The following is a 25444-nucleotide window of genomic DNA, read 5'->3' on the forward strand; positions in this document are numbered from 1 at the left end:
CTATCTGGTTTATCTTGCCTTTGAAGGATTCTAACTTAAGCTTCGGAACCTTTACACCGGATTCTCCCCGGAGCTTCCTCATCTTCTCCGTTTCAGGTTCCCCACTACTCAGTTCAGAGGAAAGGTCGTTGCCAGATAGGACCGGCCAAATTGCACATCATCAATTTCCACTATTAATTCTACAGAACTTAATTCATGAGAAGATGTTTCCAAAGTTCTGTTTGGAAGGAATACAAATAAAAATATATAGACTGAAAATAATACACCAAAATAATGTCTTGTGAATTGGACATCTGAAGTGTAAAATTCCATGATACATATGGGCATGAATACATGTACTAGACATGGGGATACGACTTTTCATTCCCTAAAATTTTGGATATGGATCCGGGTACGAGTATTTCATATGATATCATACTTATATTTAGTTTTTGAAGCTAAATGTCATTTCTCCAGACTTATGTTTTGTCAAACTTAATTAAATATCTAATATACATAAATTTTAATTTATTAATGTCTTAGAAATGTCATGAAGTATGTGTTATCTATTTTATATACTTAAAATGCAGTTGTCCATATCAGCTTATTCTCTCACGTTCTCATATTGTTTCTTAATCCAGTAGAATTTTGTCGCTTTTTTAACTAAAAAAATCAAATATGGAATTATTTAAATCACGGTTTTTAAAATTGAACTAGACAATAAATCGGTTAGGAGTCTGGTTTTTGGGTCAAACAGTCCGATCATTCAAATCAAACAGATGATGATTTTTGGGGAAATAACGATTTTGGGGTAAAACAGAACCAATCACCTAACTGATTCCCGATTTTCCGATCCAACCGTCCAATCTGATCCGGTTTTAAAAACCATGATTTAAACTCATCCACAAGCAACTACCAATTCAGTTTCCAGTTAGAAACTGAATGTAATCACTCCCCTGTAAGGCATTGGCATCTTTTAACACCGGCCGGCACGACTCTCTTCTAGTCATCGCTTAAAATACACTAGTTTCTGGATTTCTCCTGGATGCAGAATAAGACTAAAACAGAAAAATTCAGAAATTTGGTGTAATTTTCCTATGCGCTAAAATGAAGTATTTCATAGGTATTTTCCTTGTAAATTATCTTAATGATTTGGATAATTTATATCATTTGGGCAACTAGAAAGCGGTAATAACATACATGATACTAACTCCATTGTTACATGTATTAAAAGAAATTTGCCTATCAAACACCCTAATCCTTTTCCTATCATACAAGTCTCATTTGGTGAACTAGGTTAATGGTGTCATTGAGGAGATATTCATGAGTAAAGTTTTGGCACTAAATAGAAGGGAATATGAAAACAAATGATATGGCTCTAATTGAGATGGAATAGTAGATCAAGATTCCTGTAATTGACTTCACATTCACTTCTGCTATGTTGTCCTTTTAAACACTTTTGGATTTACATCTGTGTGTTATATGTGGTACACAAGCATTTATTGCTTATGGGTCTACAATGGCTAAATGCTGTCTCACTCCTTAAATGAATTGTAGGTCCAGAGTCGATCCAATTTGACAGAACTCACTTTTACCCACTTTTTTTTCCTTTCACTTTACAGGCCTTGGTAGTTTTGGATGATTGATTCTAATAAAAAAACAAAAAAGAAAGAAAGCAAAAAAATGAAAAATGAAAAAAATTTTGGGTAATTGATTTTTATGAGTTGATATAAGATGTGAAAGTCATGGGATATTCTGAAAAAGAGGAAGTACAAAAGCAATTGAAGTGTTAGGTTACAGCAATAATTGTACTCATGGAGCCATAAGCTTTTCCTTTTTTTTTTCGAAGAGAATAGACTTAATGGTAACATGCATAATAATTGCATGTATCCTCCAAAAGATATTATTGCAAAATGGAGTTCAGACATTGGCCATTTGATTTGCCAATCACATAAGCTTCATTTCTGCTACCAGTTCAACAGATGGAGATATCAATTTGATCCTTGTTGCATTGACTTCATGAGGAAGAGCCCCCCCCCGCCCCCCTTGATCAAAAAGATATTTTCACTGTCAAAGGCTTTCAGGGTCTCCACATCTCACGAAGAAATTCAAATAGATGGATAGACAATAAATGGTTAACCGATGCACATGGTAGTAAGATACATTATTTAACTGTTAGGGTAAGTGATTGGTTGTTTTTAGAAGTTTGCTTTTAGAATCTCATTAAATAAATGAGCTTTGTGGACTTTTCTTGATTAAAATAATCATATTTATGATTTTTGTTAGTATTAATTACTGGCTGACACCCTCATGGGGTCCTTTCTCTTTTAAGTGAACTGTACAACATCACATCAATAGCTCTTTTCTTATAGAGATGATAACATCAGGATTCAAAACCACACCACCACTAGGACAATTCATCTAGATTCCCAACTGGGCTACCCCTCGGTTTTTTAAGCCAAAGTTGATGAGCACAAGCTTAGTGCCTCAACTATATGGCATTGGCTACATGAATCTTGTTTCACCATTCCTTAGGCTTATTGTCATGCCCATTGTCAAATTATGGACACTTAAATGTTAAAACACCATTTAACAAATATAGCTTTGAAAATAAGTATCATGTAATGCTTTCTCTTTTGTCCATTCTTATTTTTGTGGAAAAAAAGACTTTTGCATATTTCTACTATTCTTTGGTTATTTCCATTTATTTTGCTTGCATTTTTGGATTTTATATGTACATTCTTATATTGTTAGAATACTGAGATAGTATTTAATTTTAACAGCTTTATATTACAAACAGCCAAAATAACCTTGATCAAATGACATCATTTTAATTTTAGATGAAATTAATAAATTAGAGAATTTAAAGTCCTTTTCCTTTTTTGCTTGGAAATAATATAGTTCACAAGAAAAATATTAATTTTAGCTGCTAGACCTTATACTAGATCTTAGAATTGGCTTATGCAACCATGTTGCTTCCATTGTGCCACTAGAACATCAAAGGACATTGATATATTTTGGAGAAGGCAAATAGACATAGCAACCAATGGATGCAAACTTTACAAATTACAAGAGAACCAAGGAATTTGAATCTATTTTTAGGATATCCTTAGGCTGTGTTTGGTTGCAGTGCAATTTTATTTACACTAGTATAAATGCATAGGAGTGCAAAAGAAAAAAAATGCAAATTTTCATTTAATTTTGCTTTGGGATTTACTCTTTGATGCTTCATGTCTTAATTTAGTTCATTTGTACTCCAATCAAACAAAATAAGTTAGAATTTGAAACAAAAACAAGTCACAAGTCACAATTTACATTCAAATCATTTGCATCTGTCAATATTTTGCACCAATGCAAATTTATTTGCATTGCAACCAAACACAGTCTTAGGGAATTCATATCGGCATTTGAATATTTTGTAAAAGAAATAAAACTAAACATTTGAATATTTTTGTTCTTGTTTGTTTTGTGATTAAATTTGTATCATATTTTGATTACACAATTTATGCAGCAAATGAGGCTTTAATGCACAACATGACAACAGACTAATCAAGGTATTTTTGTTAATAAACAATGATATGTCCACATAAACAAACAAAAAACATCCCTAGTTAAATTTTGTGGGCCTGTGGTTTGAAGGTTGTTGTTACCTTGTTTTGGATTTGCTCTAAAAATTCAGAAATTTAACTAATCCAAAGCCCTACTATTTCTTTGTGGACTATGAACACTATTATTTTGTATGAAGTTTGAATAGACAGAATTTTAAATTCAAAGTGTTTTGAGTTTGCAGAAAAGTTTAAAAAATGGGAATCCACAAATGGTTTGAAATTTAAGAAAAAAAATATTCTAGAAAGGGGGAATGCTTATTTGGCATCCATTTAATGCATGTCAATACTATAAATGCTACAAACATCACACAATGAGGATTTAATTATTTCAATAAAATTAAAATGCTAAAGAAAATGTCACATTTCACATAATTAATAACCAACATAAACCGATGAAGTATTCCTCGTGTAATGTTCTAGGCATACTACATCAATGTGCTTAACAGCATAAAAGAGAACAGTTTTTTTAATTTTTTAATTTATTATTTTCTTTAACTCTTTACCATTTGGAGACAAATGGACCTTAAAGAATGTTTTTACAGTTTACTTAAACTAGTCTTATGCCACTTCCACTGCCAAATTAAAAGAAATGGATTTTTTTTTTTTTGCAGAGAATTAAATTATACTAAAGTCATAGAAATCTGAATAACATTGGTATTTCACTGAAGGCAAGTGATGGAACAGATCTAGAATCAGCAAAATGGAAGTGGCCCTTGTGAGAATACCAAGGAATTGAAAACATGTATTTAGGAGACTGGGACAATATTTGTTATGGACAATGTGCAAAACCATTAATGGATGAGAAACATCTCTGAGCTTTTGCACATTTTTTATAGGAAACTCAACATTTATTATAATTATTATGAATCTAAAAGACAAAACAATACAAACCCTTGAAGCAAATGAACCTTTAATTAATGCAAGGCTAACCAGGGTTTTTTTTGTCAATAAATATTCACAAATCTCATAGATTAACAAAAAACATCCCTAATTAAATTGTGGTCCTATGCTTTGAAGGCTGGTTCCTTGCATTGCATGGCGAACATCCCTTTCAGAAAAGTTCAAATTCAAATTAGAGAAATTTAACTTAATCCCATGTCCACAACATTGGCCCATGGATTAGATTTTAGAGTCCAATCACTTGAATGAAGTGAAAGATTGAAATCGTCAATCAACTTCATCTTCATTCAAAGAGTTTGAACTTTGAAACTTGATTTCATGTTTCCTCCAAGTCTTTAGATGGCATCAATCCCATATTCAAAAAGCTTCAAAAGTTTCAGGCTCTTAGCTGCAAAGTTGAAAAAAGCTTCTCAGCCTTTGAACATTACAGGCTCATATCTGGAATCCAATTGGAATATATTTTTTTTTTCCAAAATTCTCAAATGGGGACAAAGAGATTCCTATCCTATTGTAAGCACGGGAGTCTACATCGTAACAGCTATGGATTTAGTGCCTTTTTGGGGTGAAGCACAGTGGCTTCTCGCTTTCCAATGTGGGCCCTACACGGATCACCTTTAAGCCAAGTTTGATGAAAAGTCTGGAGTGCCCAAATCAGGTGCCAGTCACTCAGTGCCCGTTTGGAAGGGCTGAACTGAAGATTCAATTTAGTTGATTCAGCTCCTTTGAAGTGCTCCAAAGAAGATAGAGTGGACAACCCTTAGTTGGGCAGCCGGTATGTGCTTTCCGGATTTTTCACCGAGCATTCTTTGACTGCCTATATAGGGTTACATTAGAGAGTGTGAAGCCATTGGCATGGGGTGTCTAATAGGATATAGAACCAATATTACATATTTTATCATTGGCATGGGGTGTTATCATTGATTTCACTCAAGGTTTTTAAAATTGAACTAGACAATAAATTTTGGTCAAGGTTTGGTTTTTAGGTCAAATGGTCTGATTGTTCGAACCAAAAAGATGGTCCATTCTAACAAAAAATAATAAAAAAAATTAAAAATAAAAACCACCAAACCGTTGGACAGCTTGACTGTCCGGATCACCAGTTTATTGACTAAATCAATGGTTTTGACAAAATAATGGTTCTGGGGTAAAGCGGAACCAGTCACTTTCCCAGTTTTTCTAATCCGACCATCTGGTCCAGTTCAGTTTTGAAAATCTTGGTTCCATAGCCTACGACACAATTAAAGCGTTCAACTAATCCGATTGGTATTTATTTTTTGAAAAGCATAGACATGCCCATTATAGATTTCTGAATTCCATTGCAAGCCTATAAACATTCAAAATGTCAAAAAACCCCATTCTATACCTACCCTACCTGTACTTTGGGCCTAAAAATTCTAACCCTGGGTTGGCATTCTCTCTTTATTTTTTGGGCTGTCAACGACCACGAGCTTATCCAGAGCGCCTCAATGCAGCTAAACGCCTAAACCTGCTTAACTGAATGTTCAGCTCAGGCTCAATCCTCCCAAACGGACCCTTGTGCATTTTGTAATTTTTGTTATGAAATGAAACCGTGTGGGCTTTGGTGCCTTGGTGGGTCAGTCTACCGATGAACCTGACCAAAGTCTGAACTCTGAAGACAAGAGGTCCAGAAGTCGAGATGAGTTGGTTTGTTTTGTTGGTCCAGAACAAGAAGTTGGATTTGGAATCTGTTTTCTCGTAATTTTCTGGGAAAACTGTAGCCAGACGTACAATCCATTTCTGGGCATAAGTCAACACTTTTCCCTCGTGTGCCAAGACACAATTTTCTCGGTTTCAAACATTTTTTGAACGCCACGCCAAATATGAATACGACCTCATTCACCCTTACTTACATTAACTGGGACACGTGGCAAACATGTAATGTGTTTGGGCCCACCTGCAGTGATTCTGTATGAAACTCTATTTTTTTCCTTGCAGTTAATTAATAATTTAATATTAAAGTGAAAGCACATGCCTGCACATGACTAGGCTGTATTGGCGCTATAGGAATACCCAACAACAATAGGCCAATTTCATATTATGGAATAGGAAATAGGGACAAAGTTGATGATGTGAAAGAGCATTTTTTGACTTTTTGTACTTGTTGGAGGCTTGCAGAGTTGGGGATTATGCCACGTGGAGGGTGACTTGGTACCTTTGTCTTACACATGTACATATACTAATGTGAAAGGACATAAACACCCTAAAACAGTGGATTTCTGAAAACGATTCGAGAGCTTTTTGATGTTTTTGAACTTGGGCAACCGAGTCCACTCTGTGGGTCCCAGCAATTACTCTCTTCTGCTGACGTGTGGGACCTGCTTGCCGAAATGAGAACCAATTAGACATTGAAGAAGGCAGTGATGATTTTTCTAATTCCTGAAAATAAAAATCGCCCTATAGAAACCAGTTCCCGCTGACAAACACCCCTTATTTTGATAAATTCAAGAAAAATCAAAGGGCTTTGGGAGAAGAACAAGCTCCAAGGATCAATGCACGGGGTGACAAGGAAACATATCACATGTCCATTGAATCAAAATCTGTGATTTGCAGTTTTTTCTACGTAGATAGTGATAAAAGAGAACACCTTCAATATCAATAAGTAAATAAATAAATAAATAAATAAAAGATAAAAGATATTACCTTCCCCTAAATTTGAATACCATTTAATGATTTAAAACTTTAATATAGGTGGTGAAAAAGAAGTTTTGAAGAGAAAAAATTATTCATATAAATCTTGCCTTTTCAATTAAAATCCCTTGGATCATGATGAGGCAAAAAAAAAAAAGAAGGAAATTCTTTGAATGGTTATATAAATGATTTTGCCAAATGATATATTAGAAAATCATATTGATAGTATTATAATGGGAGTCTTAAAATTTTGCTTAGAATTTATACTTAATAATGTTGATTAATAAGCTCTACACATGAACAAAATGAGTTCACATCTGCGCCCCACAATGCTCCGCAGCGCATCCGAAAAAAAAAAAAAACAAATAGCTCTTGGTAATTGAATTGGCTCTTGAACACATCCCGGTGCATGTACTTGTATGGGTTTATGCAATTTCAGATCATAAATATTATGATCTGCAATTAGGGCATAATTACATTAATACTTTAATCATCAGATAAAAGAGTGGTCACAAACATTGAACTTAGTCCTTTTTCAAACTATGGTTCAAGTTTTATTATTTTATTGTTCAAAATTACATGGCATTTATGCAGAGAGAGAGAGAGAGAGTCATTAAACCTTAAAATATTATGATACAAACATTGGAAACATTCAAGTAGCTTGTAAATCTGCAAGATTTTCTTTTGGGTTTTGTTGATTCTGTTTTTGTGGTTTTGTCCTGATAATTGGGTTGGGATTGTTTTTTGCTGTTCTGAATCGTTATAAATTAATCATAGGCAGAGGTTTCTTTTTTTTTTTTGTATTTTATGTTTAAAAGGGCATATTTTATAAACAATATGTAATATAATTTTGATTAAAAACACTTGTGTTATCAACATATAAACGATAGTTTACTATTTTATTTTCACTTTTATTAAGGTATATTCCGATAAATGATTAAATGAACTTCTAAACTGTTATTATCAAATGTAATTAATTTTACATGTGGGTCAGACCCGATTATACCAAATAATAAATCGGTTTGGTTTTAGATCTATCTTATAGAACTGATTAATAATTGGTTTGGGACTGATCCATCTTATAGTGAATCCGACCCGACCCGACCCATTGACAGCTCTAGGTCTATAAACATATATCTTCAAGATAATTAGTGTCAATGGGAGATGGCCTTAATTGGCACCAAGTAGGATTTGCCCAAAGCTTTCATTGGTTGGCTTTTCTCTTCTAGAAATAACCACTTTTTGTTAAGTTACTTTTGCAGTTGATTGAACCACACTTGAGACAATTGGCTTTTAGCACACAATAATAACAGATGACAGGAAAGGTTATAATTTAATAGAAACCATTGGCTGTTGAGCTACTCCACTTTGCTCAGTATTTTAGGGATTTGGTTGGTTGATCTTAAATCAGTAGAAGTTTTGCACTTTTCTCTTTTGGTGAGGCTGGCTGAGGGCCCAACTCATCATGGTAGAATTTCAGTCATGTGCTCCATAATTTGATTTGAGGTGAGCCAGGTGCCCAGGCCTCAAGCCCATCTTCATTTGGGCTCAAACTCATTGGGTAAATTCTGTCTCTCTTTGGGCTTGAATGGGCCTTATGTTAAGAATAATCCCAAGTGTAAGAATTAAGAAACAATCAAATTCAATTCCCATACAAAAATGTATTGGGTGGGAACTTGAAGCTAAGTGAGGGCAAGAGTCCAAGACCCAGCCCATCAAAATCTCTTTGTCTCCCAGTTCCAATTCCGGGTCTAGTCCAAATCCATGAACCATGGTTATTGACTCTGCGCTTCTAGACAAAACAAATTAAAGAATTCAATTCCCCCTTTTATAAGACAATGGGCCCCCTTTAACTAACTCCATACAGATTTTAGAGAGAGAGAGCGGGGGAGGTTAATTTTGGGGGACCCCAAGTAGTTAGTTGATCCAAATCACCCTCAAATTCAACTCTCTTTCTCTCTCTAATGGGCCCACGGCCAGGGAGAATTGGCCATCTTCCCTATCAAACTTCCTTAACAAATCAAGCCTTTTAGTCTTTTACACAACAACAACGACGACATCACCAAAAGAATCCATTCTTTGTTATCAAAACAACTGAAAATAAAGCCCCCATTCCGACATATCTTTCCTTTTTCTCGCTTTCTTTATCCCTTTTTCTTCTCTCTCCTCCCCACTGTCCTTTCTTTCTTTCTTTCCCACAAGGCCAAAATTGTCTTTTTATATAATACAGAGAAGGGTACTTCCGTCCACCTAAAGTTTAAAAATGCCGCGTGGACGCATTCTACTTCCTTACACCATTTGAACTCTGCAACCCCGAGACCCAGCGTTTACGCATTCACGTCCGAACAACGTCAACAGACACAAGTCTAGAGAGAGAGAGAGGAGAGATAGGAGAGAGGAGGGAAATCGGTAAATATTGTATGATCGTATTGCTACAACTCCTACCACCTTCCGTTTCAAATGGCGGATTCCTCAAGTTTTCACTCTGAAACCCTGAAACCCACAAGATAAATACGCCCCTCTCTAAACCCAACAACTCTTTCTGTCTCTAAAGTCTAAACCAGTAAGCCCCTCTTTCTCTCTCCACCTTCTCTTACACGAGACCCAACGGCACGTCCGAAGGAAGAATTTTAAATTAAATAGAAATTAAAAATTGGCAAGCACACTTCAGCGCTGCAGCAGCACAGTTTGATCTAAACAGACTCCTCATTTCCAGATTCAGAAGAGGATCCACGGAAATAAAGAATCTTTTCAGTTTTCCTCTGTTATTCTCTGCTTCTCTATCTCTCTGTGAAGTGTGAGTGTGAGGTGTTGTCGCATGGACGAGACCGAGGGAAGCTCAGAGGTATCAAAGATCATATTTTCAGTAATTAATAGTGGACGAGTCAGTAATTTAATGGCTTAATCTCTTCTCTTTCTAAATTTAAAATTGATTTCCTCTTAAGTTTCTTCCCTTCTCTATTCTCTCTCTGTAGCAAATTCTGCTTCTAGGGTTTCTATTCTTAAATTTATCAGTTTTTTATATGCATGTGGGGGGACCTGGAGTCGTTTTTCTTTCTCTGTAGTGGCTTCTACGGGGATCTACTTTGGATCTGGTGTCTGCAAGTCTGCAACTTCTCTCTCCGCCTTCTCCTTACAATGTTTCGCATTTGTACAAACAGGCATGGAGGTGGAGATGATAAGTTCATTTGATGCTTCCGGGGTAGTGAAGAAGCATGGAGGATTAGGGTTCGTGTTCTTCTGGTCGATGTTGTTGTTGTTGATATGGGCTGTGGAGGATCCAAATTAGACGACTCCGAGTTGGTGGTTCTATGCAGAGAGAGGAGAGACTTCATCAGAGCTGCCGTGGATAATCGATACGCCCTCGCCTCTGCTCACCTCTCGTACTTTCGATCCCTCAAGGACGTGGGTGAAGCTCTCTCTCGATTCGTCGACGAAGAGCTCGTCATTGGTTCTCCTCCGTCTTCTCCGGTTCTGACGCTTCCCTCCGACGAAGGCAAGAGAAAGAGGAGGAAAAACAAGGGTATTGGAGATAATAATAATAATAATACTTCTTCGTCGACAACTTCTCTCTCACATTCGGATTCTTTCTCCCACCATCACTCGCCGGAGGAGGATTCTCACTTGCATCTGTCTGAGGATTCACACTTGCATTTGTCGTCGAGCCATGGTTCTGATTCGGGTTCGTTAGAGCATCGAGCGGAGGATACTCCGGAAAGGCCAGCGCCTTCTTCTTTTTCGCCTCCAACCGATTCGACCCCGACTGAAGCGAATACATATTCGTACTTTGCCAATTACATGAAGCGGTCGTCCACTGCAATTCCTTCTGTCTATTACCAGGAGCCACATGTGTCGCCTGCAGCAACCTATTGGCCTGATCCGTCATACCCATCTTACTCTGGGTATCCTCAGTACGAGACGGGGGGATTCTATGGCTTTTCGATGGGTTCGCCTTCCGGTGATCCTTACAGCAATCGGCCTCAGACTCCTCCAGCTGCTCCTCCTGAGCCTCCCCCGCCGCCTGAGGTCTCCCCTTGGGACTTCCTCAACCCCTTTGATTCACTTGACAGCGGTTATCCCAGGTACCATTATCGGGGTTATGGATCCAGTGCTAGTAGTCCTGATTCGATGGAAGTACGGAAGAGAGAGGGAATTCCTGATTTGGAAGATGATACAGAGCAAGAGTCCTTGAAAGGAGGACGGAAGGGGAAACAGTTGGAGGAAGATATAATGGAAGATTCAGGTGAGGGGACTTCTAAGGCAGTTCCATCACAATATAATGAGAGCACGAGTTCAGGTCAGGAGAAAGAGATTAAGAGCAGTCCGGAGACATTGGCATCAAAAAGCGTGGAAAAGGAGGATTCTGCGAGGAAGAAAGGGGTCAGTTTTGAGGTAGAAGCAGGATCGGCCCAGGATGTGGAATCCTCAAAGTTAAGTAGCCTAACAACAATAGTTTCTACCCATGGCACAAGGGACCTTCAGGAAGTCGTGAAGGAAATCAGGGATGAATTTGTCACTGCTTCTGATTATGGGAAAGAGGTCTCAGTGATGCTTGAGGTGGGCAAGCTGCGTTATCAGCCAAAGGGTGCTATACTTAAAGGTAGGACTTCACTATTTTTTCAAGTTCTCCTGTTCTCTATTGCTAAGAAGTTGAGATGCTCGTTCCCATTTTATTTTAAGGACAATGACCTCATCTTTATGTTCTTTTGTCTATTCTAGGTGTTTTTTCAATTGGAAATGTTGGCATTTGGGGACTGTAGTTCCAATAATTTCTCAAAAAAAATTCCTATTTTAACCTGTTTTCTTTCCATTCATTACTTACAAATCAGCTTTCTCTGAATAATAGACCAATAATCGATATACCTCCTTGCTTGACCAAAAACCTCAGCTGTTTTCCCCACGATAGCCAATAAACTATGAAAGGTAAAAACCCTCACAAAAACCACAATGTATTAGACTTGCTGGCTTTATTATAAGCACATTATGTCTGTGATCTCAGTGGTACTAAAAGATAACTTTCTATATTATTTGGCCCAAAATTATTCAGTGTGGATTTTGGCTTGATTTACTTGGATCATGATTTCCTGAATGTGTTGTGAATCCCAAGGAGTTCTTACCAAGGCAGCAAACAGTGGTTGATGCTTTAGTTGGGGAAGGGTTTAGAAAGGAAAACTCATTGTGGGGTTTGCAAGGTTTGGAGGAAATGTTGTAAAAGCAAAGATATTAAAGTAGAAACGAGAGGGCCATAACTGGCATGTTGTTGATTTGTCTCCTACATTTCCATTTATGAGGAATGCATGGAGTTCTTCCATTTTTAACAAAACTACTTCCGTTTATAAAAAATCCAAGAGAGTGCTCGTTTTATTTGGCTTCATAAATCATAATTTGCTAAACCAATCTGGTTTGTGGTGGTTCTACAATATGAGCTGCTCTAATTGAGTATTGTTTTTTCTTTGGTAGTTGAAATGTGCAACTGAGAACTCATTGCAAAACAAAACTTTGGAGATAAAATATCTATATGCATATCTATGGAATTTATCCATGTTTCTTTTCTCCTTTTTTCTCTGTTTCCTTTGATCCACATATTTAAGCCATCTGGTTGCTACAACCGTGGAACTTATGTGCCTTTGTACAGTGATCTCTTCCAGGATTCTAGATTTGATATCTTTCCCAGTAATGGCATTCTCACAACCTCCATCCAGGCAGCAGCGGCAAGCTGTTCCTGACATATTAAGAATGTCAAGGGCCAACAATGGGGACACAGAGTGTATTAGTATTCAGTCTGGGAGTCTTTCATCAACTTTGGAAAAGCTTTATGCATGGGAAAAGAAGCTTTATAAGGAAGTTAAGGTATACCATTTATTTCAACTGATTGTATCTGAATTTTGATGCTTGGTGATTATATGTGTAAGGAAATCATTGTTTCTCCACAATTTCCTTGTTTATGGGAAAACAAACTTTATAAGGAAGTTACTTGTCAGGCTGGACTCTGTTCCATGATATCCATAGTGGACAAGTTAATATTTTGTTGATTATAACACTAAGTAATTTGTAATTATATGTTGTATATATGTTTTCAAGTATTGTAGTTTTAAATGGACTAGAATGAATTTGAATTTAATCTTAATTAATTATGTGTGGTTCAACTGTCCATGTTGATAGGTTTTGACCAAGTCAATGCCATTTATAATATAGCAGGTTAGAAGTTGACCCAAACTGGGATTGTGTGTAGGTCACTGGGTCACTAGTCCTATTGGGCGGGTCAACACTAAGTTGAAAACTCTGATTGGTACTAATTTTTAAATGGATTAGTAAGTGTGCACGTGGGAATTTTTGATGACTATGTTGATGACTATAGTAAATAATATGTTTCCAATTTTTTTACAATTTTTTTTATATTTTTATGTCTAAAAATTATTCTTATTTGTCACTTATTTTTGTATGTTTTCATATTTTTTATTTTTTATTATTATTTGTCAATTTTTTTACAATTTATTATTATTTTTAATTTTTGATGATTATGTTGACACATTTTGACCCAAAAGGTTGAATTGTTGACTTGCCACCAAACATGAAAACAACTCCATGTTTGAGTTGGTTTTAAATTTGTATTTTATTTCTATCATCAATAAAACAATTATTCTTTCTCACACTTTTTTTTCTTTAATATGGTTAATTATTATAGGATTCAATGAAAGAATGGGAGTTAATACCCTAAATTTAAGACTTAATGAGAAGGATTTGAATGAGGAGAAATGTAGTAGTTCAAATTACATTTTATGACCTCACGATTAGAGAGGGACCAAATTAAAAAATAAGGGGTTTTCTAATCAAGAAGAGGATTAATACATGTTAATGGGAGCTAATACCTTAAACATAAGATTTAATGAGTGGGATTTGAATGAGGAGAAAAGCGGCTGTTCAAATAATATTTGTATCCTTAAAATTAGAAGACTAAATTTAAAAATTGGGGTATTTTAGTCAAACAAAAGTTCCATACTATCATTCACATTTTTAACAATAGTATAGATATAGATATACTACACATGTCAATATTATTGTAGTATCAGTACTTTTGGGGGTGTTTACCATTATGCATGGTTTTGTTTGTAAAAACAAAAACAACTGTCACTTCAATGAAATCAATATACATTGGATGATGTGGCAGTTGTATTATTATTTTTTTGGTTTTGAAAAACAATGTAATGCATATTGGTGATCATCCCGTTAAATTACAAAAAGTGATTTATCATTCTCATATTGCATATTTTCTTAACCACTTATGTTGAATTCTAGTTTCCTTTTCTATTTTTTGGTAATTAATTCTAGCATCCTTTTCAAGTATGTAATAACAACTGATGGGCTAAAACATATGACTAATCAAGATATAACAATTCCAAAACAAATGTTTAAGTGATTGTAGAATATCATTTCTTTCAATAATTGCACAAGTGACATGTTCTAGTTATGATTGGATTATGGATAAATATTATCGCAAGTTGAGGGATCCACTCTTTTTTGGTAGAATAGGGATGTACTTATTAACCATAGAAAATAAAATAGTTTGCACCACAGATTGACAATACATTTGAATTTATGTGATTATAGTAAACACCAACTTTTGTTGTTTTTATGCTCTCAATTTTTTGATGTTTTTTCTTTCTTATTTGTCTTTTCTATGTTTTGTAATATTGAAGCTGAGGAATCCACTCTTTTTTGGTAGAATAGGGATGTACTTTCTAACCATAGAAAATAAAATAGTCTGCACCACGGATTGACAATACATTAAATTTATGTGATTATAGTGAACTAGCTTTTGCTGTTTTTATGTTCTCAATTTTTTGATGTTTTCTCTTTCTTGTTTGTCTTTTATAAATGTTCTATTTGATATTATTACAATTTTTTCTGCCAAATTGTATGATGGTTGAAATATATAAAATAATTTTAGTTGTACACTTTGTTAAAACATGGTGGTATTTTGACTACTCCTTCCTCAAGGGCTCACAATGGTTTTTAACAAATATACAAACTAGATTGCCTGAACACCCGAATGTTTCCTCGATGGCTCCATTGATTTGTGAGCAAGCAATCCCTAACCAAGATTCTTTATTTATCTGCTTTTAGCTTTTATTGGTATGCCTATTTATTTTTACTAATAAATGTGCACGTGCTTTGCATGTGGCAATTCTAGATGATGATAATGATTAATGATAGTAATAATGTACCCAAAATTTTCTATAAACTTTTATGTATTTTTTATTTTTATATATTTTTTGTTTTTTATTATCAACTGGATGCAAAATGCAAAATCCAAATTCGATTACATAAACACCTCATCCAAATATGTGGTAATCGGATCAAGTTGTGAAGTTACAAGTATCATTGACAGGCCTACCTGCTTGGCTAGACTCTTCTTTTTGCAATGTTTTATCTTTTTGGTGTATCTTTTTTTTTGTTCATTTATCAAATAAAAATGTGAGATTTAAATAGGGGAATTGAATGAGGTGAAAAGTAGTGGTTCACTTTACAATTTAAGCCTCACAATTAAATAGGGACTAAATTTAAAAATGAGCATTTTAGTCAAAAGAAGATTCCACAATCTTATTCATATTTTTAATAGTAGTATAAATATAGAATTATAGGTGTGTTCAATTTTTTCTATGTATATATATATATATTTTTTTTTTCTCTGTGTAAAAATAATTTTGATATGTCGCACTTACTTTTTGCTTAATATGATAAATATATGATATTATACATGTGCCTGAATGTTTTTTTTTTTTCGCAAAATTCATGTATTTTTATTTTTATATTTTATTTAAGTTTTATTATTTATTTATCTATGACATTAAAGGTTAACACATTTGACCCAAAAGTTGAACTATTGATCTTTCCCAAACAGTAACATAATTTCATTTTTGGTCAGTTCTAATTATGTATTTCATTTTCGTTATCAATAAAAATAAGTCTTGTTTATTACAATTATTTTTTTAATTTGATTAATAAAAATATCATAAATGCGTCTAATTTTTTCTACATTTTTATAATTTTCTATATTTATTTCTATTTAAAAAATTTTATTACGTAATTATGATTTCATAGATTTATCAATTTGATTCGGATGGTTGAATTGCTTAAGCCACCACCTGGATAAAAAAATGGTTTTGTTTTTGAATCAATTTTAAATTATATGGGTTTATATTGTTTAAAAATATTGACAAAGATCTAATTAGTAGCATTTATTAGTGAAAAATAACTTAAATGTAGAATGTGATAAGAGAAAATGAGAGTTAATACCTTAATTATAAGACTTAATGAGAGGGGATTAAATTAGGCGGAAAATAATAATTGAAGTCATATTTTCAACCCTTACAATTAAAGATGGACTAAATACACAAATATGAGTATTTTAGTAGCAAGTGAAGCTTGCATTAAAGCTGTAATAAAATAACTTTTATACCATTTCTCAAATAAAGAAATAGAGGGTTATTTTAGTCTGAAAAAAACTTCACTCTACATTCGCACTTTTATATATAGTATAGATTTATACTTATTATTTTCAATTGTTACGCCATTGAAAATAGATTTTACTAATGACCAGAAAAGCCCCTGCTATTAGGAGGATCTAGTAACAGAGGACAATACAAATTTCAGTAAAGAAATACTAACTTACTAAGACAATTAAAGATAGCACATGGCTGACAAGGTGGTGTAATGGTAAAATTCTGGCTGTCAAGTATGAGAACGCAGGTTTAAGTCTGAGACCCTAGATAGCTAGGACCAACATTGGGTAATGGCCTTACTACATGGCTTTGGATATACAATGTCTAATATTCATGAATCTGGATGTGCTACCCAGTACCCACAACACTACCCACAATATTCTATAGCTGCACATTGGGAACATCTCTGTTGTCATTCATGAGATGTTCTTGATGTGCAGCTGTTGTGTCTTGTGGGTAGCATTATCTGAGCTCAATCTTCATGCCTCTTCTCTATTAAGAGTGTTAGCTTGGTATTATCTGAACAAGAAAGCTACCTTTATGGGCTATTAAGAGGAGAAGCTAAAGCCTTAAGGGTCAGTACCATTTGATAACAGTTGAATGGGCTGAATTGAATGATTTATCACTTTGTCTTTTATTGAATAAATAAATCATATAATAAAATGTTTAGAAGTATAGGAATCAACCTGACATGCCATTAAAGAGCTTAGAAGTTAGAACCTGCTTAATTCTATTCACTAAAATACAAAGCAATAATCCATTTGGTTCAGCCACTTCAGCCATTATCAAACAGCCCTTTAGCCTCCTTATGCAGAATTCTTAAGATCAACGCCCTTCAGCATTAGAAGATTTACATACTATTACTACTTGATAGTTCCCCTCCACTACTAGGCCACCTCAAATTAAACAGTAGGTTTCAGCTTTTTCTTCTCTTTGGTGACACTTCATCAAGAATTTTGGATGGCAATGGGTTATCCCTTCTAACTTGAAAATCCTTGTTCAAGCTTGGCCAGTCAAACGCTACAATAAAAAGGGCCAAATCTTATGGTTTCTTGTGCCTCTTGCTCTATGCTGGTGTATTTGGAAGGACCAAATGGAATTTTTATGGGAATGTCTCGTGATGGTCAGGCTATTGTTCGGGTCATTGAGAGAGAACCTTAGTCTATTTGGCATCGATTTTGGGGGACTTTGAAGGTCTATTTTTTTCTCACTTTTTTAATAAATGGGTGAGGGTTTTGTTGTGTGTCTTGGCTCTTTCCTTTGGCCTTTTATCCCTATTTGAATATTTTCTTTAAATATAAAAATCATTTATATTAGAAACATAACTCCGCCAGTGTGAGCTTGTTTTACACTGCCGGTCCCAAGCCCGGATAAAGGAGGAGGGTTGTGTCAGGTTGGCAGCTGGCACTAAAACTTTTGCTAAACTCTCATGGTCATGTATAGCTCACCCCATAAAATTTGGACAAGGTTTAGATGGTGATGATGTTGATTTATATTAGAAACATATGTTTAGGCAATGCATTGCATAAATGGTGGGTTTTAAGTTACAAATTACTATATAAGATTTATGGTGTTTAGGCAATGCATTTCATATATAAGGTTTATTTGTATATATATTTTATATTTCATATAATATAGAATAATACAAATATGTATATAATGTATACATATATTATTGTTTGGGGCCTTTGGGCCGGGCTATAAATGATTACCCTAGTAGGAAGTCTTTCAAATTTGAAGAACCTGCCCAAGTCCAATTGGACCAACCTGAGCCCATCCAAGCCTATTTTTGGGAGTGCTTATTTTAACAAGCACTTATTTTGGGTCGGGACTGCACCAATAAGCACTTATTTGCAATTGGAAAATAAGTCAAATAAATGCTTAATCACTTATTCAAGAAGCTCAAGCTTTGATCTTTTTTAAGCACTTATTCTAGAAGCCCGTCTACCCTTGTTTGAAATTAGTGCTTTTTCAACAAACACTCATGAGTGCTTATTAGGATAAGCACTTAGTTTTTTAAGCACTCATCCAATAAGCAGTTAAGCTCTCTCAAACAGGGGCTAAGTTGTGTTAGATTTAGCTGAAGTGGGGTTTGAGTTGGCAAACTTGGGATTTGATCTTGGTCTGTGGTTGGCTCAAAGTCCATGTCTAGGGATAGACTTGGGTTGGCCCTAAACTCCACCAACCCATCCTATTTATACCCCTGCTTTAATAGATGGATTTAGAGAGATTTAAGAGAGAGAGAGAGAGAGAGAGAGAGAGAGAGAGAGAATTTAATGGTGGAGGGGAGAGGTTAAAATTTAAAAACACTAACTATTGGAGAGAGAAACGGTTAAAAACGATTTTATCAGAGATAATTAAGACTTGAGATGATTATGTGATTTTTATACTTTTAGTTTAAAAATTAATAAACTACATGTGAGAAAGGAGAGGAGAAAGAGGCACATGCAAGTATTGAGGTCAGACTCGTGTCCTCCCTCTCTCTTATAATATAGATATAGATTGCTGCTGTAGAAATAAATAATCCACAGTTTTAGAGCATTACTTCTTCCACCCAAAGATGAGGAGGCATACCTTTTGCAAGTGGTTGGTAGTCCACTCCCTTGTTCCCTCAGACAAATGATCTACTAGACCTTACGAGCCATGCCTATTTGAATTTGGTCTACTTTTGAATCATGGCACCTTTATGTTTTGTTATTTGAACTAAGGAAACTTCTTGGTTTTTTGTCTTCCTGGCTTCAACTCATGTAATCATGACGTTGCTCAGTCAAGTCTAGTATGTTAGTTGAACTAGGGAACAATCTAGATCTTGGTTTCCAGTGTCATATGATCGTCACCTTGCCCTCAGACTTTGGTATTTTGATGGGTTATTTGTACCTCGTGCTTTTATCTTATGCATGTTGGATTTGGTTTCCATGATACTTTCTTGTATAATTATATTATTTTACATCATTTTAGTCATTCCTTGAGTGCTCTGTTTATATTCAAGTTCTTGGCCAATTTTAGTTTAATTTGTTTAGGTGGTTGGACTAATTTTAGGATGAAGAAAGACTTCGAGTTATCTATGAAAAGAAGTGCAAGAGGTTGAAGGTTTTAGATGCCATTGGTGCGGAGCCCAATAAGATTGATGCAACTCAAGCTTCAATTAGAAAGTTGGTTGCAAAAATTGATGTTACTATCAGATCTGTTGATGCTATTTCAGGCAGAATACACAAGTTACGAGATGAGGAATTGCAGCCCCAACTTACAGAATTGATTCATGGGTATCAAAGTGTAACTCTTCTATATTTTTTATTTTAATTTGGCATATTGCATACTTTATAATGTTTATGATTTAGGGAGGAAAAGCCATAGTTGGATTTATCTTCTTAGTCTTGTTCATAAATAACACTTCTGATATTGCGTTTACTTGGAAGATCAACTACTTTGGTTTGAGTGCTCATACTTGGCAATGTATATTAATTATTAAATAGAATGGAATGGAAAAACAGGATTCATGTACCTGACCCCATATAGTTGGGATAAGGCTTAAATGATGATGATGAATTACTTTGGTTTGAATATGTTGTTGAATGCCAGTTAAGCCTCAAGGAAGCTGACAAAACAACCAATCATCAAACTAGACACCCCCCTAAAAAAGTAAATAAATCAATACAAAGAATGAAACAGAAGGAACCAAAACCAATTAACAGTCCCTTTAAAGTCTCACAATCCTCCATGGAGAAGCCAAATAAAAAAAAAAGAAAAACGAAAAGCAAAGAAAAGAAAGAAAGCAATACTATGCTACTCACAACTGTCTCACATGCACAGATCCCCTTTCCCCCAAGAAAGGTACCACATTTGCCAATGTGATTAGCTGGCTACTGCTTCCTACTTTAATTGGCTTGATATCCCCAGTATACTTGTGCAATATATAAATGCTACATTACACACTACCAAGTGAATGAGCAGTTCAAATTATATGCCAATTCTCTTGCTCCTCTGTTTTGGTATCTTAGGGTCCAAGGGTCTGATCCCCAAGAAGATAAATCTACAATTGCAGCCTGGCAGTCCCCTTCAATGACCAATTCCATACAGCTGAAGAAGCCTGTTTCAACCCCCTGAAACAATGCAAGGAGTTCTTCTCTCATTGAGATCCCTTTACCAGCTGGGTCTGTTGAACTCATTAGGTTCCTAGTTCTTCCTAGCATCATGCTCTTTGAACCCCTCCCCGTACCCAACATTCATCTAACTTATCAAGGCAAATATATTATTAGCTTCATGGTCTATTCTTGCCTAGAGAAAAATCTCAGTTTTTGAATGTATGCATGACTGTTTATTTGGAAAACTTTTGACTAGGGCAGCCTACCTACAGTTATTTTCAAATGAACTTATACAGTGCAGGGATTGGCAATTTGCATTTCAGGTGAAACATCAATTTTCTTACCGGGTTTAGATCCATAGAGTTCTTATTGGATAGCATTCAGTGCATGGTTGTAATCTCTGTAGTCCATACCATTTTTCGAACCTGCTAGGGAAAAATCTACATTTATTTTCAAATGAACTTATTCAGTGTGGGGATTGACAATTTGCATTTTTCAGGTAAAACATCAATTTTCTTATGGGCCTTAGATCCATAGAGTTATGGAAATTATTGGCTAGCATTCAGTGCATGGTTGTAATCCCTTGAGTCCATACTAATTTTTCTGACCTGCTTACTTTCCATCTTTTGTGGAATCATGATTAACTTTTGTGCATGCTCAGATAGATCTCCTTTAATTTTGAGATACCTTAGGTTCCATAACTTCCTTTGCTACTAGTGTATAATGAATGCTCATGATATGTAGTATGCTTCACTTTTTCCTTTTTTTTTTATTAAAGCAGCAGTTTGCGAGGAGTCTAAATAAGCCTTTTTTTCCTCGGAGATTTAAAAACATGTCCTTGTGTTTTGGCATGTGACCAGCTTCTAATTTTTGGATTATGATTCTGAGTTTTTCTTTACTTTTTTTTGGTGGGATGAAGCATTGGTTACCAATTTCATTGTGGTTGTCTTGTTTCTTCCGTTGGTGTTCCTTGATCCTTTAAGTAGAGTCAAGCCTATTTATTGTGATATTCTTTCCTGTACTTCTCTCTACGCAGGTAGATAGGTAGATAGACTTTTGAATCTACTTAAATGTTTTCTGGATATTTCTAAGTTGTTTACACCTTTGCATGATTTTAGGCTTTATAGTGTTGTTGGCGTCACTCTCTCAGAAGATCATGATTTTATGTGTAGGTTAATAAGAACGTGCATGTCATTGTTGAAGTGCCATCAGAAGCAGTTCCAAGCCATCATAGAAAGTAAAAGTCATACGCTTATGGCAAACACTGGTGTACGAAGAGATTCAAGTTTGAGGGCTACCTTGGAACTGGAGCTGCAGCTCCTTAACTGGTCTTCCTGTTTCCATACTTGGATTAACACCCAGAAAGCCTATGTTGAGTCCCTGAATGAATGGCTTAAGAGGTGCCTGCACCAGGAACAAGAAGAAACACCTGATGGACTGGTCCCCTTCTCCCCAGGAAGGGCTGGAGCTCCCCTGGCTTTTGTTATTTGCAATGATTGGTGTGATACAATTCTGGAAATCTCAGAGAAAAACTTAGAAACGGGGGTGGAAGACAAGATGCATGCTTTTGCCTCAAGTTTGCGCCAGCTATGGGAGAAGCAAGATGAGGAGCAACGCCAGAGACTTAAGGCTGCATACCTATCCAAGGATTTTGATAAACGTCTGCGATCCCTGCGGAAGGAGGAAAGCAAGAAGAAGTGGGATCAAGATGCATTATCGGACAAGACATTGTCAGCAGCTAATACTGAAAGTGGAGTGTCTGCACTGGATGATCTCAAGGTGGATTTGGATTCCATGAGAAAGAGACTGGAAGAAGAGAGAGCCAGACATGAGGAAACAGTTAAACAAGTCCATGCGGCTGCTTCCAATAGTTTACAGTCTGGCTTGATCCCAATCTTCAAGGCCTTGGAGAAATTTACCTCTATGAGCATTGATGCTTATAAACGAGTTAGAATAGAAAATGCTGGAGGCGGCACGTAAACAGGCAAGTATGCTCTTTTCATGTTTCAATCCGGCTTGGGTTCCTTGAAGGGAACCCTGATTCAGTGGCGAGAGGTGGCAGTGGGGCTATAAGGTCAATGGTTGTTGCACTCAGAAATTTTTACATGTCACTTTCAGGCATAATGGTAAGAGATTTCGAAAAAACATATATATACAGAATCATCATACAGGATACAGCCAGAGGGGGTGTGTGGAACCAGACAACCAGTTGTTGGAAGACAACATGCATCGAGTAAAGGACTTAGATGGGCACTAGCTTGATGATCTCTTTGTCCAAAGGTTTTGGTTCTGCAGAAAACCCAGTAGTAGTTAGGCAGGAATGTACAGAAATTCGTTTATTGGTTTATTGGTTGACTAGTTGACGGATGGGCCAGTGGTTCTTCAAAGGAGGATTTGCATGCATATACAGAGCTGAGATTTTCAAAATTTTGAATGAATCTTATGTAATGATGAAGAGGAAGTCTTGTTGTTCAGAAGGTAAGTTTAGGTAGGGAAAAATGCAGTATGAGAAAAGCCTTGGTGTGAAAATCATTCCCTAGTAATCTTATTCTAATTATTCTATATCATTCTGTTCATTTTGGATTTGATGATGGATGAAGATAAGTTTCCTTTTGCTCTTCCTCATTTTTCTTCAAACTACCAAACATGTACGTGCATTTGCATGTGGCAATATCTCTAAGACAAAACTATTTATAAGTGGGCAGTTTCTAAAGTGAAAGTGAAGGACATATATATCCTCTTTATGCCCGTTGTGTGCTTAGACAAAGGAGATAGAAAGCGTCCAATGAAAATTCTAGAAAGAAGGGGCATTCGCCCTTTATAGGTAGTATAGATTTCTAGCATTCTTTCCCACATATCTATGATGTAGGCTGTGTTTGGCTGTTCTAAGAACTTTCCCTCAACTTTCTATTTCTTTTATTTTCTTTCAAACCAAACATAAGCATTTTCAATTCAAATGCCCTCTACATTATAGTAACAAGTCCCTCTGAATCAAGGTTCAAAGTATCGGAAATGCAAGGTAGGGCTGTTCATAAGATGACCCAACCCGACCAATCCGGACCGACTCAACCCGAGTTGGCCGGGTTTTCTTTAGCACCGGTCGGTTTCGGGTTGTAAAAAATCATAAACCGATGATACTTAGTTCCCACTTAACTAAGTTGTCTCTATCTTAGTTACAACCTAACTTTAAATTAGGTTGTACAACAACTAAGTCACCACTAAGAGCCGAAATCGATCCAAACCGACTCAAACCGATCAGGTTGGTTTTGCTTAACACAGGGTCGGTTTCGATTTCAATTTCAGGTAACCCGACCATGTCGGGTCGGTTGGAAAAACATCAGTAAATTGACCCAACTCGACCTGTGAACATCCCTAATGCAAGGTATATCGAAAAGACAATTTTAAGAATTGTATCAGGATACACTTTGGATACGTATGGATACAGACGGAAAATCAAGATACGCATAAATATGGTAAAAAATTCAAATAAATCCTAAAAAATATATTACTAATAATATTTACAAATTTTATATGATTATAAACAAGTCATTTAAATGTAAAAAAACCATAATTTAGTGGTTTATATAAAGTGTGACATATTGGGACATAATTAATAACCGTTGAAAAATGATGGAATAACTAAAATGTAAAAAAAAAAAACTAAAAAGTGAATGTCAATTTTCAAAAAACCAATATAATTAATAATATTTATTTGTATATAAATTTTAATAATTAATTATAACATTTATTAATAAATACTTGTCACTCATTAATAAAAGTGAAAATTTACTTAAAACTAAAAATACATATGATCATAGTAAACAAATATGTGTGGCTCATTGGCGAACTTATGATTATTAAAATCTAGTGACCAGGGTTGAAATCTTGCTATAGCTAAAATTTGAAGTTTGTACACTAACAAAACAAAATTAATGAGAGGGAATCATTAATTAATGAGAGAATTTGAATTAGGCGCTAAAATTCAAATTCAAATTTAAATTTGCTTTGGAATAGTTGACTAAGTAATGAAAGAGAAATTAGACTTAAATATAATAGTAATGACATTAATGAGAGATTTGATATTAAATATTGATTAAGGAAATTAATGATGAACCAATCAAATGTATCGAACTGTGTTGGACTGTTTTGGGCTCGTATCGGCCAATATGTACGTAAAGAAACGGAAGAAAGAATTTATACTTGTTTTGGACTGTTTTGGGCTCGATATAGTCCGATACATTGTGATATTTGAACCTTGCTCTGAATGAAAACTTTTACCAAAAACAAGATTCAAAAGCAAAATGGGCTGTTATTGCCGCTTCCTTCTTGCTTTGGTTGGGCTTGGGTACTGCTATTTAACCATAACCCACAGGTTTGCAAATAACATAACCCACAGGTTTGCAAATAAGGGACTGTTTGGAAGGTTTGAGCTTGGGACTCAGGGTCCGTTTGGGAGGGTTTTTGATTCAGGGCCCGAACTGCTTTGAAGAAGCTACTAAAGTCGTTTTTTTGGCTGAATAAAAGCCTATTAGGACTTTTGAGGATTTTCACCAAATATGGTTTCTAGGCTTTGTGTATGAGACCCGCCTTGCAAAAGCTAGAAGCCATAAGGCCCTCCAAACGAGCACTCAGCAAAGCTGGTTCAGCTACTTCCGATAAACTCTCTTCCAATGACTGACTGATGGCATATCTAGGCTCTGTGGATTTTTCATCAAACATCTGT

At 35.4% G+C, this 25444-nt stretch overlaps 1 protein-coding gene across 2 annotated transcripts; it reads left to right on the top strand.

The window, feature by feature from the left end:
* The first annotated feature begins 9420 nt into the window (after window positions 1-9420).
* Window positions 9421-23346, top strand: LOC104587543 (uncharacterized). Of its 2 annotated transcripts, none has more exons than XM_010245192.3 (5): window positions 9421-9981; window positions 10202-11736; window positions 12772-12986; window positions 19679-19902; window positions 21894-23346. In XM_010245192.3, the coding sequence occupies exons 2-5, from the start codon at window positions 10401-10403 to the stop codon at window positions 22699-22701; spliced, it is 2583 nt and encodes an 860-aa protein (XP_010243494.1). In that variant the 5' UTR covers window positions 9421-9981; window positions 10202-10400; the 3' UTR covers window positions 22702-23346. The 2 variants fall into 2 exon arrangements, with proteins under 2 accessions (XP_010243494.1, XP_010243493.1); XM_010245191.3 differs by having other exon boundaries at window positions 10298-11736.
* Window positions 23347-25444: the final 2098 nt, after the last annotated feature.

This window comes from Nelumbo nucifera, chromosome 5, assembly GCF_055504915.1.
Source record: "Nelumbo nucifera cultivar China Antique chromosome 5, China Antique-T2T, whole genome shotgun sequence".
Taxonomy (NCBI): Eukaryota; Viridiplantae; Streptophyta; class Magnoliopsida; order Proteales; family Nelumbonaceae; genus Nelumbo; species Nelumbo nucifera.

Excerpts from the sequence above, each read along its gene's own strand:
- LOC104587543 (XM_010245192.3), top strand. The coding sequence starts at position 10,401 with ATGGGCTGTGGAGGATCCAAATTAGACGACTCCGAGTTGGTGGTTCTA. Across the intron at positions 11,737-12,771 it reads AAAGGGTGCTATACTTAAAG|TGATCTCTTCCAGGATTCTA; the intron begins GTAGGACTTCAC and ends GCCTTTGTACAG. Across the intron at positions 19,903-21,893 it reads CTTACAGAATTGATTCATGG|GTTAATAAGAACGTGCATGT; the intron begins GTATCAAAGTGT and ends TTTTATGTGTAG.